The sequence below is a fragment of the Coregonus clupeaformis genome, chromosome 28, assembly GCF_020615455.1.
Source record: "Coregonus clupeaformis isolate EN_2021a chromosome 28, ASM2061545v1, whole genome shotgun sequence".
NCBI classification, from domain to species: domain Eukaryota; kingdom Metazoa; phylum Chordata; class Actinopteri; order Salmoniformes; family Salmonidae; genus Coregonus; species Coregonus clupeaformis.
In genome coordinates, this window is record NC_059219.1 from 28,941,362 (window position 1) to 28,955,223 (window position 13,862).

A 13,862-nucleotide genomic window follows, 5' to 3' on the forward strand; every position below is an offset into this window, starting at 1 on the left:
CTCATCAGCCAAACTACTCCTCTCCCCTCGTGTGTGGGGCCAAGTTCCCCCCCACACACACACACCCCTCTGGTTGTTCAGCCACCAGGGGGAACTCTGGGTGAATCCAAGCCTGAGTCCTGCATGCTGAGCAGGGGATTACAACCCCGCTTCTCCCCACAGAGAGAGAGAGTAACCAGGCAAACCCTGCCTGGGATTACACCAACCCCCTCACTTTTCCCCAATATAGACGTGGAGAGTAAGGCCCATGGATCGGGGGTGCAGGGAGGGAGAGAGGAGTTAATTGGTTCTGAGTATCACACAAAAAATGAAGAGTAAAACTCTGATGAAAGACAAAAACGAGACACAGTGAAGAACAGTCTGAGCCGTAAAATAACTGTGCTATGAATAATTTTGCTGCAGTTATTTCAAATTATCGCTGTCTTTTTTCTCCCCCAGTCAAATATTACTGTGTCAACCATCCCACTGGTTTTGACTACTTTCTTTTTTCGTAATCATATAATGACAGTATAACTCAACATCCTGAGGACATAATTGAAAAACTGGCTCAATTCTTGGCTGTGATCTGTGAAAACAGCTCTTGTTGTGTTTACTTCATTCCGCACACAAACCTTCTATCTAGACATACAATCAATAGATCTATTATGCCTTTCAAGCTTTGCCTCAAGGTGATGCCCTGTACAACATTGTGAATGCCTGAGTTCTCTAATGTATATCTTAGTGTTTACCTGCAGGTGACTGCAGTGGGAATTCAGACATGCCAGTCCCTTACAATGCACTGCAGAGAGCTGATCAATATCTCTGAATGTCCTACATTGGCATTCCACTGGGAAATAAAGCCTAGGCCTGTCAGGAGAGCACGAGCTGATAGGCCTCATTGTTTTCAATTGTAATGGAGAGAGACACATATAGAGCAAATACAGGGAGCTGAATATAGATTTTTGTAGTGGAGAGTGTTTTGCCCGTGGGGGACAGTTTAATGAGTCTACAAGCAGAGTTCCAGAGGGGCAAGCATGTAGCCAGGGAGAAATTGGGGGAGTGAGATATTTTCTCTCTTTTCCTTGACATGTGACAGGGAAACCACAGGCGACAGACAGGGATAGAGCTCACCCCAGAGTCTGCTCTCAACTGGAGTAGTATCCCACCGAGGGGAAATGTTTCAGGGCTCTGTGCCCTCCAAAATGTGGCCTGACGCATCCAGACAGCCATGGAAATCAGCCGTTACAGAGGTACTGGAATAATAAGTGTTGCTTGTCTCTCTCTACCTACAGTAAAGTACAGACTCAGTTCCACAGTCTGCATGTCGAGAGATAAGTGAACCGAGTGAGACTCTCCTTAACACACACTCCCTGATGCATAAAGAAGTTTGGAACAGAGCCTGTAAGTCCCTCCAGGCTTTTCTCCTTAATTGCAGGTCTGATTTCACAAAATGTCTCCCTCGTTGTGCCGTGCACCACTTAAGAACCACTCGGTGGCATCCTATACATCACACCCCAGCCACTTGGCAGTGGTGGAGCCCAAAAACCTCTATTGAGAATTCTCCTCCAACCAGAGTCCAGAGGATTTTATTTTATCAGTGTGGTACTGGAGGACAGCCAGGGGTTGGGAGCCACCAAGCCCTCGATGCCCAAGCAGTTGGCGGTCACTGGGCTGGGGAACAAAGGGCCTCCTGGTCTGGAGAACCCCTGGGGATTGGGGGGCTTCATCAGCTACACTGCTACAGCCACTCTGACAGAGGGGCTATTTGAGCTCCAGACAATGATGATTTATTAATAGTCTCACAGTCAACTTGGTCCAAGAAGTGTCTTTTAACCCTGATCATACATTTTTGCAGTCTGTGAGAACTGGGATGTGAGTGATAACTTCACACAATCTGACTACTAAATGCATAATCTCCCTGTCTACAATTTTGACTTGTAAATTATGATTTATTCTACATTTTAAACCCCTAAACAGTGTATGATGACATGACTACAAACTTGTATTTTCTCACACCTTACCCAGCAATACACCCTTACACCACAACCATGCCTCTGTCTCCATACTTCCTACCTCGTACTCCTGTTTGAAGCCGTAGCCCTCTGCAGTTTTCATCTGGTTGATGTGCTGTAGAAGGTCGGCCACGCGCACAGCAGGGTGGAGCTGACCCGTGTGGTAGGGTGAACCCTTACGCCCACACTGGCGTCGCGGCGAACTCCCCAGAAGACTACTGGACTCGTTCACTGAGCTACGCTGCTCACCTGTGAGAGGAGGACAAAGGAAGGTGGCACCATTAGGCATGGAGTTAGACACAGAAAACGTGGTCTCCGAAATTGAGTAATATGTTCGCAACTTGATTTTTCATATGAAACTCCTGTTGACGTCAATGCCAGTCCATTTTCCATAGGATATAGGTATACAGAAAACTGTATGGTGTCAGAATGGACCCAGCTACTGTATGTATTATTTAAGTTGCTGACAGTAAAGTGACATTGGTTTGTTATATAGGCTTGTTTGGGTAGTAATATTTAATTGAGATGACACCATCTATTCTATCTCTTTGATTAACTATTAAGTACACCAGGGCCCGGTTGCATAAAACATCTTAAGTGTTTCCCTTAAGGGTTTACCTTAAGGAATCATTTTCCCTTACCTAAGGGAATTGTTTAAGGGCGTTGCATAGAGCCCCTCAAATATTTCCTTAGTTTGAAGGTATGTATGGCAGAAAGAGTATCTGGTTACCATGGAGATGGCCTGATTCACTGACTAAACGTCTCCTCAAAGAGATCGCTTTCATTTTGTGAGAAAGCAAATAGAATTACAATCAAGACAGGATAAACAAATTGTTTCAGAATATAATAAACCACATTTCTTGTAGTTACTTTTTTCTCAACTTGTTTATATTGCTTTCTAGTACGTCAAGCTATCTTACAGAGTAGCTATAGCTAACTAGCCAGCTAGCCATGGATTGTGTACCTTCCATTGTTTAGCTAAGTAGCTAGCTGGTTGATGTTTTCCTTTTGTAACCAGAGCAGATGAAGGCAACATTCACCTCCACAAATGCTGTTTACATCCATACTGAATGAAGCAGTTAAGGGACCTCATGGGCACCCTTAACCTTTTCACTTAATTTAAGGGGGGAATTCACCTTCAATGTTTTGTGCAACTGACTTAAAGTTAAGGAAATTTTAAGGGAAAAGATAGGGGGGAAATTAACTTAAGGTGTTTTATGCAACCGGGCCCAGGACATGAAAAACCATTCTTTCCATTTCTGTTATGCACCTTAATATTTCAAGATATCGAGATGAGAAGGAAGATGACTAGAATCACAAATAATTTTCTATCCTGAAGGTGTTTCACTTTACTTCTGCTTTCAATTTTATTTTTCTCGTTATCTTATTTTAGACTGTGGATCTGCTGCAGGGAGTACAGCCGCTTCTGAGGTACATGAAGCTTTTCTAAGACTAAATGGATGTTGTGGGAGGTATAAAGCTCACACACAATATTGTGGGAGCGTTTGATGAACATTTTGGGAAAAGCTTGTCCTAAGTGATTATGTGAGTGAATATTTTTGTCGTCAGGTGTCCCAGGAATGCATCATAGCTTGATTGATGGTGTCTTCTTTTTTTATTTGAGAGGTGTGTGTGTGTGCACGTGTATGTCTTACTGCGCGTGCTGCAGGTGTGTGCATCCATGAAAGAGAGGGCCATGCGCTCATCCTCCTGCAGGGTACTCTGGTCAGTGAAACTGCGCTCCATTGAACCCATGTGACTCTTCTCCTGACGGTACGTTATGGGCGTCTTATTTATGTTCACTGGCTTCCTACAAACACACACACACAGAGAGACAGAGAGAGAGAGACAGAGAGAGACAGAGACAGAGACAGAGACAGAGACAGAGACAGAGAGAGATTTATTTGGCCACAAACACTTCTTTGGCAGACAGAGAGCACAAGCATGTGAATGATCGATTGGCAAAACAATGGAAAGGAAGGAGGGTGGCGTCACTTACGGATAGTACGAGTAAGAGTAGTAGTCCCTTCTGGCGAGTGAGCGGGAGGGAGGGCAGAGAAAATACAATCAAGAGAAAGAAGAAGAAGAAAAATAAGATGTGAGATGCAAGAAATGCCGGCCGGCCGAGGGATGGATTCATTAACGTGAAAATGGCAACGGTCTCTGCAACGTGTAGTTGGACCGTGTGACTCCTGCATTTACCACGCGGTGACAGGACCAAACCACAGCCAAAGCAGCTAGACCAGCCTCTAACTGAATATGTCACTGTGTTCCCCTTTAACAGGTAAACTATGTCGCTTCCTGCCAGAGCAAATGTAGCAATCATCCAGCTAAGAGCAAACTTCATGGTGGCTTAGTGGAGTAATCTGGAATAATGTGTTGGGGCTAGCAGCACTTGCTGCTTTCTTCTCCAGGGTTGTGTGTGCCATAGGTGTGGACTTGAGTCATATGACTTGACTTGAGACTCGATTTCATAGAAAATAAAATAACTTCAGCCATATTTTTCATAGGCCTGGATACACTACATGACCAAAGCTATGTGGACACCTGCTTGTTGAACATCTCATTCTAAAATCATGAGCATTAATATGGAGTTGGTCCCCAGTTTGCTGCTATAACAGCCTCCACTCATCTGGGAAGGCTTTCCACTAGATGTTGGAACATTGCTGCGGGGACTTGCTTCCAGTCAGCCATGAGCATTAGTGAGGTCGGGCACTGATGTTGGGCGATTAGGCCTGGCTGGCAGTCGGTGTTCCAATTAATCCCAAAGGTGTTCGAAGGGCTCTGTGCAGGCCAGTCAAGTTCTTCCACACCGGTCTCGACAAACCATTTCTGTATGGACCTTGATTTGTGCATGGGAGCATTGTCATGCTGAAACAAGAAAGGGCCTTCCCCAAATTGTTGCCACAAAGTTGGAAGCACAGAATCATCTAGAATGTCATGTAGCGTTAAGATTCCCCTTCACTGGAACTAAGGGGCCTAGCCCGAACCATGAAAAACAGCTCCAGACCATTATTCCTTCTCCACCAAACTTTACAGTTGGCATTGTGCATTCGGGCAGTTAGCGTTCTCCTGATGGTGAAGTGTGATTCATCACTCCAGAAAACGCTCCAGAATCCAATGGTGGAGAGCTTTACACCACTCCACACACACTTTTCATTGAGCAACGTTGATTTTAGGTTTGTGTGCGGCTGCTCGGCCATGGAAACCCATTTCATGAAGCTCCCAACAAACAGTTATTGTGCTGACGTTGCTTCCAGAGGCAGTTAGGAACTCGGCAGTGAGTGTTGCAACCGAGGACAGACAATTTTTACGCGCTTCAGCACTCGGCGGTCCCGTTCTGTGAGCTTGTGTGGCATACCACTTCGCGGTTGAGCCGTTGTTGCTCCTAGACGTTGCCAATTCACAATAACAGAACTTACAGTTGACCAGGGCAGAAATTTGACAAACTGATTGTTGTAAAGGTGGCATCCTATGACGGTGCCACGTTGAAAGTCACTGAGCTCTTCAGTAAGGCCATTCTACAGCTAATGTGTTCCTATGGAGATTGCATGGCTATGTGCTAAATTTTACACACCTGTCAGCAACGGGTGTGTCTGAAATATATATATATATATATATATATATATATATAGTGATGTCACGAGAGGCTGTGTCCTGGAGGGACGTTACATCCCCCTGAGGTGGCTGCAAACCCAGACAGCTATGGCTCCATCTGCTGGTATGGTCGGGAACTCCACCCCTCTATGGCCAATCTTCCCACGCAGCTGAAACAAATGAGGAGCTGATGAGCTGAAGGTTTGGGAAGGGAAGAGACACACTGAGGGAGTGTGTGGGGGGTGAAGAGACACAGTCTCCAACCTGGGCTCTCTGGAGGACAAGAGTGCTGCACGTCCACTTCCATGAGGAATATAAGGATTTGGAGATACTTACCTTTGGGAAATACTCACCTTTGGATATATGCACCTGTGGAAATACGTGAGAGACATTTGGAAGGACTTTTTGCTGGGTTGGCCACTAGCTGCAACGTGGACTACAGTAAGGCTGTGGAAAAGTTATCTGAGCGAGTGAGAATTATGATTTTGGATGTGGAAGAGACATCCCTGAACTGTTAACCCTTAAAAAGCCACAAGAGAACAGAATTTTGTTATATTTTCGTTAATTTCCCAAGACCTATAATAAAATCCTTGTGTTGTTTGAACCTTGTCTCCTTGCACTACTTGAGCAATCCCGCTGAAAGCTGTGTAGCCTCTCGTGACGTCACAGATGGTGGAGAATACGGGCACGCTCAAGCGTTAATAGTGCATGTCAGAGGAGGATACCGAAGGTTTGATCACCCAGTTTTCCAAGTTGGCCGTAGGCTCCCCACCGACTGAAATGGAGGACATATTGAAAGCCCTTGTTGCTGGCCAGCAAGCCCAGATGCAAGCAAACGTGGCTCTCTTGGAGGAGCAAAAGAAAGCCAACCTTCTGAAGGCAGAGGAATTGCAGTTGCAGAGACAGAGGGTTGTCCAAAATACCCGCCCAATAAAGGCAAGTGACTTTATATCTAAGATGGGAGCTACCGATGACATTGAGGCATACCTGCATGCATTTGAGGCCACGGCCACTAGGGAAGCCTGGCCCAAGCAACAGTGGGTTGGTCTGTTAGCCCCCTTTCTAACCGGGGAATCGCTGAATGCTGTCCGGGACCTGGGCCCTGACCAGGTTACTGACTATGATGCCCTGAAGTCTGAGATCCTCAGCAGATATGGACTCACAAAGTTTGGTATGGCCCAGCGCTTTCACGGCTGGACCTTCCAACCAGACCAACCTCCTCGGGCGCAGATGCATGAACTTGTCCGAATCGCAAGGAAATGGCTGGATCCGCAGAGGAATACAGCAGCGGCGGTGGTGGAGGCCGTTGTGGTGGATCGTTACCTACGCGCCCTGCCTTATGAGGCAAAACGGTTCATCAGTCAACAGGCCTTGACCACGGCTGATCTGACCGTGGAAGCTGTGGAAAAGTACCAGGCCACAGCGGAGATGCTGAATGCTTCCGAAAAGACCCCAGGAGTGCGGCCCCACCACAAATGGGAAGAACCCGTCCAAAGGACCCCAAGGTCTCGAACCCAGCCACGTCAGGACTTATCCCGGCTCCAGGGGGAGCCAGAAACCAGGCGGGTCCAAGAAGAGTACACCAGGAGGGGGAAACTTCGACAGTGTTACCGGTGTGGGGAGATGGGACATATCTCCTGGCAGTGTGGGAAACCAGCCGATGAACCTATGCCCACTGCGGAGTCCTCCAGCTCAGCACCCACACACCGTTTTGCCTCGCTCTTGGGAGTCGTAGATGGCGGCCCAGATCGACCCCCACCTGCCCGGTAACTGTGAATCACCATGATGTGGAGGCCTTACTGGATTCTGGTAGCCGGGCCACCCTGGTGCGTAAGGATTTGGTGGGCCCAACGTGTCTGACCCCGGGGAAAGTCCTCCCAGTTTCCTGTGTCCATGGGGACACCAGAGAATACCCCATTACTGAACTTACAATGACCAGCACACGGGGAACCATACACACGACGGCGGGGGTGGTTGATTCCCTCCCCGTCCCTGTCCTAATTGGACGAGACTGCCCAGCCTTTTACCCACTCTGGAGAGAGTCTCAGGAGAGGATAACCCGAGTACCTCGGAAACGGAGAGGCAAGACTCATCCTGGGAAGGCTCCGGTGCAATCCTCCGAATTACTCACTCCCGCCCGGGCTCTGATAGGGATGGCAGGTGCCCAGACCGACACAGAGACGGAGCTACAGAATCTGGACAAAGAACTGTCTGGTCTGAAGGGGACCGCTGAGAGGTATCGTTTGTTAAAGCAACAGTTAGACATGAAGACAGAAGAGTTAGATATCCTCCAGGCTAAACTCCAACAGAGCTCCTTCCATAAGCAACAGGAGGAGCTGGAGAGGCTGCGCAGGACCATCGAGGAGTGTGAGGAGACCCTGCGCAGTAGTAAGGAGGTCCAGAAGAAGGCAGAGGAGAAGTACAAGGTGTTGGAGAACAAGATGAAGAATGCGGAGGCAGAGAGAGAGAAGGAACTGAAAGCTGCTCAACAGAAGCTAAACTCTGCTAAAACCAAGGCTGATGCGTTCAGTAAGAAACTCAAGGAGAGACAACAGGAGGCTGAGTCCCTGGTCCTAGAGGTGGAGGAGTTGAAGAGAGAGCAGGCTGGCAAGCACCACGGCAATGCGGACGCCCTCTCCCGGCGTGATGCCTTCTTCGCTGCCTTTACCCCGACGAGGACGTCGGTCCCGAGGAGGGGGATGTGTGATGTCACGAGAGGCTGTGTCCTGGAGGGACGTTACATCCCCCTGAGGTGGCTGCAAACCCAGACAGCTATGGCTCCATCTGCTGGTATGGTCGGGAACTCCACCCCTCTATGGCCAATCTTCCCACGCAGCTGAAACAAATGAGGAGCTGATGAGCTGAAGGTTTGGGAAGGGAAGAGACACACTGAGGGAGTGTGTGGGGGTGAAGAGACACAGTCTCCAACCTGGGCTCTCTGGAGGACAAGAGTGCTGCACGTCCACTTCCATGAGGAATATAAGGATTTGGAGATACTTACCTTTGGGAAATACTCACCTTTGGATATATGCACCTGTGGAAATACGTGAGAGACATTTGGAAGGACTTTTTGCTGGGTTGGCCACTAGCTGCAACGTGGACTACAGTAAGGCTGTGGGAAAAGTTATCTGAGCGAGTGAGAATTATGATTTTGGATGTGGAAGAGACATCCCTGAACTGTTAACCCTTAAAAAGCCACAAGAGAACAGAATTTTGTTATATTTTCGTTAATTTCCCAAGACCTATAATCAAATCCTTGTGTTGTTTGAACCTTGTCTCCTTGCACTACTTGAGCAATCCCGCTGAAAGCTGTGTAGCCTCTCGTGACGTCACAATATATATATATATATATATATATATATATATATATATATATATATATATATATATTGTGGCATACCGCGGACAAGCCACCAGGGAGAGACTCGTCGAGGACTGGTGACAGATGGAGTCTACATCACGCGGCGGTGGCTCCTTCTGCTGGATGTGCCATGTCTTGACGGGTCCTCAGGCCAGGACTAATTGGGGCTGGTGAGTAATCAAGGGGCTGATTGCTCACCAGCGGTATGGGGCCCATAAAGCTGCCAGGAGGGCAGCACAGGGGAGCGGTTGGAGGTAGTAAGAGGTTGCTACCGGATAGACGTCCTCACGGTCTGCTAGAACTCGGTGTTCTACCCCAGAGGAGAAAGCATTTCGCGGAACCCAGAAGAGGTCTCCTGGAGGAGACCTGTTTCTTTTATTTTTCTTTGTTGTTTTCAAATAAACACCCTTGAAACTGAGGTATCACACTTGTGTCCGTGTCTGATCTGTGTAAACATTTAGATCAAACCCCCTGGTCTGCCACAATATATAGTGTATTTTAATAGGCTACATATAGGGAAAGGGGATTACCTAGTCAGTTGCACAACTGAATGCATTTAACGAAATATGTATTCCGCATTTAACCCAACCCCTCTGAATCAGAGAGGTGCGGGGTCTGCCTTAATCAACATCGTCGGCATCCGGGGAGCAGTTGTTGGGGGTTAACTACCTTGCTCAAGCGCAGAACGGCAGATTTTTCCACGTTGCCGGCTCAGGGATTCGAACCAGCGACCTTTCGGTTACTGGCCCAACACTCTTAACCGCTAACCTGCCGCCCACAGTATGTTAGTTACACTGGTAAGGCATTTATGATGAGAAAACTGTTTTTTTATTGAACTACTTGGGGGAACCTAACCGGAACCAACAGGAACCTTTAATCAATTACTTTTCATATCCTCTCCATAGCCTTGCAAATGCTACATTAGAGAGCTACTGATGCTTTAACAGACTGGAAACAATATGAACTGAGTTATCATAGGTACACTTCAACTGTGAGAGAAGGAATCTAAAACAATAATCCAGAAAATCACATTGTATGATTTTTAAGTAATTCATTTGCATTTTATTGCATGACATAAGTATTTGATACATCAGAAAAGCAGAACTTAATATTTGGTACAGATACCTTTGTTTGCAATTACAGAGATCATACGTTTCCTGTAGGTCTTGACCAGGTTTGCACACACTGCAGCAGGGATTTTGGCCCACTCCTCCATACAGACCTTCTCCAGATCCTTCAGGTTTCGGGGCTGTCACTGGGCAATACGGACTTTCAGCTCCCTCCAAAGATGTTCTATTGGGTTCAGGTCTGTAGACTGGCTAGGCCACTCCAGGACCTTGAGATGCTTCTTACGGAGCCACTCCTTAGTTGCCCTGGCTGTGTGTTTCGGGTCGTTGTCATGCTCGTGGTCCTCTGTAGCTCAGCTGGTAGAGCACGGCGCTTGTAACGCCAAGGTAGTGGGTTCGATCCCCGGGACCACCCATACACAAAAATGTATGCACGCATGACTGTAAGTCGCTTTGGTTAAAAGCGTCTGCTAAATGGCATATTATTATTATTATATTATTATTATATTATTATATTATATATTATATTATTATTATGCTGGAAGACCCAGCCATGACCCATCTTCAATGCTCTTACTGAGGGAAGGAGGTTGTTGGCCAAGATCTTGCGATATATGGCCCCATCCATCCTCCCCTCAATACGGTGCAGTCGTCCTGTCCCCTTTGCAGAAAAGCATCCCCAAAGAATGATGTTTCCACCTCCATGCTTCACTGTTGGGATGGTGTTCTTGGGGTTGTACTCATCCTTCTTCTTCCTCCAAACACAGCGAGTGGAGTTTAGACCAAAAAGCTCTATTTTGGTCTCATCAGACCACATTACCTTCTCCCATTCTTCCTCTGGATCATGCAGATGGTCATTGGCAAACTTCAGACGGGCCTGAACATGCGCCAGCTTGAGCAGGGGGACCTTGCGTGTGCTGCAGGATTTTAATCCATGATGGCGTAGTGTGTTATTAATGGTTTTCTTTGAGACTGTGGTCCCAGCTCTCTTCAGGTCATTGACCAGGTCCTGCCGTGTAGTTCTGGGCTGATCCCTCACCTTCCTCATGATCATTGATACCCCACGAGGTGAGATCTTGCATGGAGCCCCAGACCGAGGGTGATTGACCATCATCTTGAACTTCTTCCATTTTCTAATAATTGCGCCAACAGTTGTTGCCTTCTCACTGCTTGCCTATTGTCCTGTAGCCCATCCCAGCCTTGTGCAGGTCTACAATTTTATCCCTGATGTCCTTACACAGCTCTCTGGTCTTGGCCATTGTGGAGAGGTTGGAGTCTGTTTGATTGAGTGTGTGGACAGGTGTCTTTTATACAGGTAACGAGTTCAAACAGGTGCAGTTAATACAGGTAATGAGTGGAGAACAGGAGGGCTTCTTAAAGAAAAACTAACATGTCTGTGAGAGCCGGAATTCTTACTAGTTGGTAGGTGATCAAATACTTATGTCATGCAATAAAATGCAAATTAATTACTTAAAAATCATACATTGTGATTTTCTGGATTTTTGTTTTAGATTCCGTCTCTCACAGTTGAAGTGTACCTATGATAAAAAATTACAGACCTCTACATGCTTTGTAAGTAGGAAAACCTGCAAAATCGGCAGTGTATCAAATACTTGTTCTCCCCACTGTAAGTGAATTTGTCCGAATACCTTTGCTCCCCTAAAATGGGGAAACTATGTCCAAAAAGTGCTGTAATTTCTAAGCGGTTCACCCGATATGGATGAAAATACCCTCAAATTCAAGCTGACAGTCTGCACTTTAACCTCATAGTCATTGTCTGATTTAAAATCCAAACTTGTGAAGTATACAGCCAAAATAAGAAAAAATGCTTCACTGTCCCAAAAATTATGGAGGGCACTGTATCATTCATGATATAAAAAATACATTTCAATATAGAGTGGGACATTAAAAAGCGGGCAAAACCCAGACACTCCCCTCAGGGTAGTGTCAAGTCACTCCTGTGAAAGGGAGTATATGAGTAGGGTGTAACATCTGGGTCATATGCCACCATAAAGGTGGGTGGGGCGCCCCTCTCGTTGTCACCACCTGCGGGGAGGTGAGACCTTTGGGAGCTAGTGGCTAGGCTAATCATCTCCTAAAGCACACCTTTTCCCTCCCAATTATCCTCTCATTTATGGGTCACGCCGCTGCCCGGCGTGCATAATTAAGTGAGTAATTGAATTGTATTCGCCTTTAATTAAATATTTCACACTCAGATAAGCCCTGCAGATGAGAGCGGTGTGGTCCCTCTGGTACACCATAAGGGAACGGGATGTACACGCTGTGTGGTAATCATGTGCCTCTGAGGTGTTATAAAAATGTGGGCCAGTGACTCACCCCTTCTTGATGATGATGATGATGGCCCCCAGGAGCAGGATGAGCACCACCAGGCCCCCAGCACACACCCCCAGGATCAGCCCCATCTCCTCTGAGTGTTGGGACACCTCCAGAGCCCGCCGGTGGTCCTTACAGGCCGCTGAGAGAGAGGGATGAAGGGAGGAGGGGAGAGGCAGAGAGAGGGAGAGAAGAAGGGAGAGAGAAAGGAGGGGGGACAGAGAGGGGAGCGGAGAGAGAGAGAGAGCAAGAGAGCGAGAGAAACAGAAGGAAGGAGAGATACAGACAGAGAGGGATGAGAGAGGGGGACAGAAAAAAAGAAGGGAGACAGAAAGGAAGAAATGTACAGGCTTAAAATGCAGATCAATAATCAATGCTTATCATACACAACAGCCATCACTCTGTCAAATCCTGACCCGTAACATCACAATGGCTGCATTCACACTAACCAACATGACTGCTGAGAAAATATAGAATGTTTCAAAACAGACTGACTCTTCACCGCCACATCTGCGCATTCATATGCATGGTTTACTTTATTTCTATGGCAGTATGTTTCAATGGACGATTGTTACATATTGAAACTCTGTCTGGATACCAGAATGTATGATAAAAACATTTATAATAGGCTAATCATACTGGGTATTTCTCTGCTCTTTTTATAGCCATGGGGAAAGGTTTGCGTCTCCTTCGACAACAAAAGCCCTTTGTGTCTTCGAGTGATAAACAGGAAAGGAGGGTTGAAATATACTGTATGAGGCCAGCGATAAAAGTTGTCTAGGACTGGGGGAATGTTTTGTGGAGGGTCTTCACAAACTTGCCACACTGAGAACCTGGGTATTGTTCAATGGGCACCAAACACAAGAACACAGACTGAAATAGAGAGAGCCTACCTGGACCTTTTCATTTTCAATTGTGTGCCCTAATGAATGTGACTTTGCTTGAAGACAAAGAGATTCTGTACAACCGCGTTTTTGTGTAAGAAATCCAAGACAATACTAATCTAAATCCAAGACTATAGTGTTGTTTATTTAAATCCACACGAGTACAGTAGACTATGGGTGGCAGGTAGCCTAGTCATTAAGAGCGTTGGGCCAGTAACCGAAAGGTTGCAAGTTCGAATCCCCTAACCGGCAAGGTGGAAAAATCTACTGTTCTGCCCTTGAGCAAGGCAGTTAATCCCAACAACTGCTTTCTTGGGCACCAATGATGTTGATTAAGGCAGCCCCCAACACTTCTCTGATTCGGTTGAATGTATTCAGTTGTGCAACTGGCTAGGTATTCCCCTTTCCCCCGTATAATTGCAAGGTGCCCCAGTGTCTGTGAGATACGGTAAAGGCCATTATTATATTAACTCCTCTCACTGGTACAAAGCTCTACACTTATGGAAATGGTAGGAGAACCAATACACTTTTTTTGTCTTGTAGCAGGAACCCACTGATCTACTTTCTCTGTGTAGTGTCAGCCTCTCCTTACGGCCCAAGCAACCCTGAAACCAGCCCTACTGTGCCT

The 13,862-nt window shown here is 46.7% G+C and overlaps 1 protein-coding gene across 1 annotated transcript in view; it reads right to left on the reverse strand.

The window, feature by feature from the left end:
• LOC121543511 (receptor-type tyrosine-protein phosphatase U-like) overlaps positions 1-13,862 on the reverse strand; it is a 433,678-nt gene that overhangs the window by 102,050 nt on the left and 317,766 nt on the right. Inside the window, exons 14-17 of the mRNA XM_041853422.1 lie at positions 12,354-12,492; positions 3,991-4,020; positions 3,647-3,801; positions 2,053-2,240 (exon numbers count right to left, since the gene is read on the reverse strand). Of these exons, the coding sequence (XP_041709356.1) occupies positions 2,053-2,240; positions 3,647-3,801; positions 3,991-4,020; positions 12,354-12,492 (512 nt within the window). The remainder of the gene's footprint in view (positions 1-2,052; positions 2,241-3,646; positions 3,802-3,990; positions 4,021-12,353; positions 12,493-13,862) is intronic.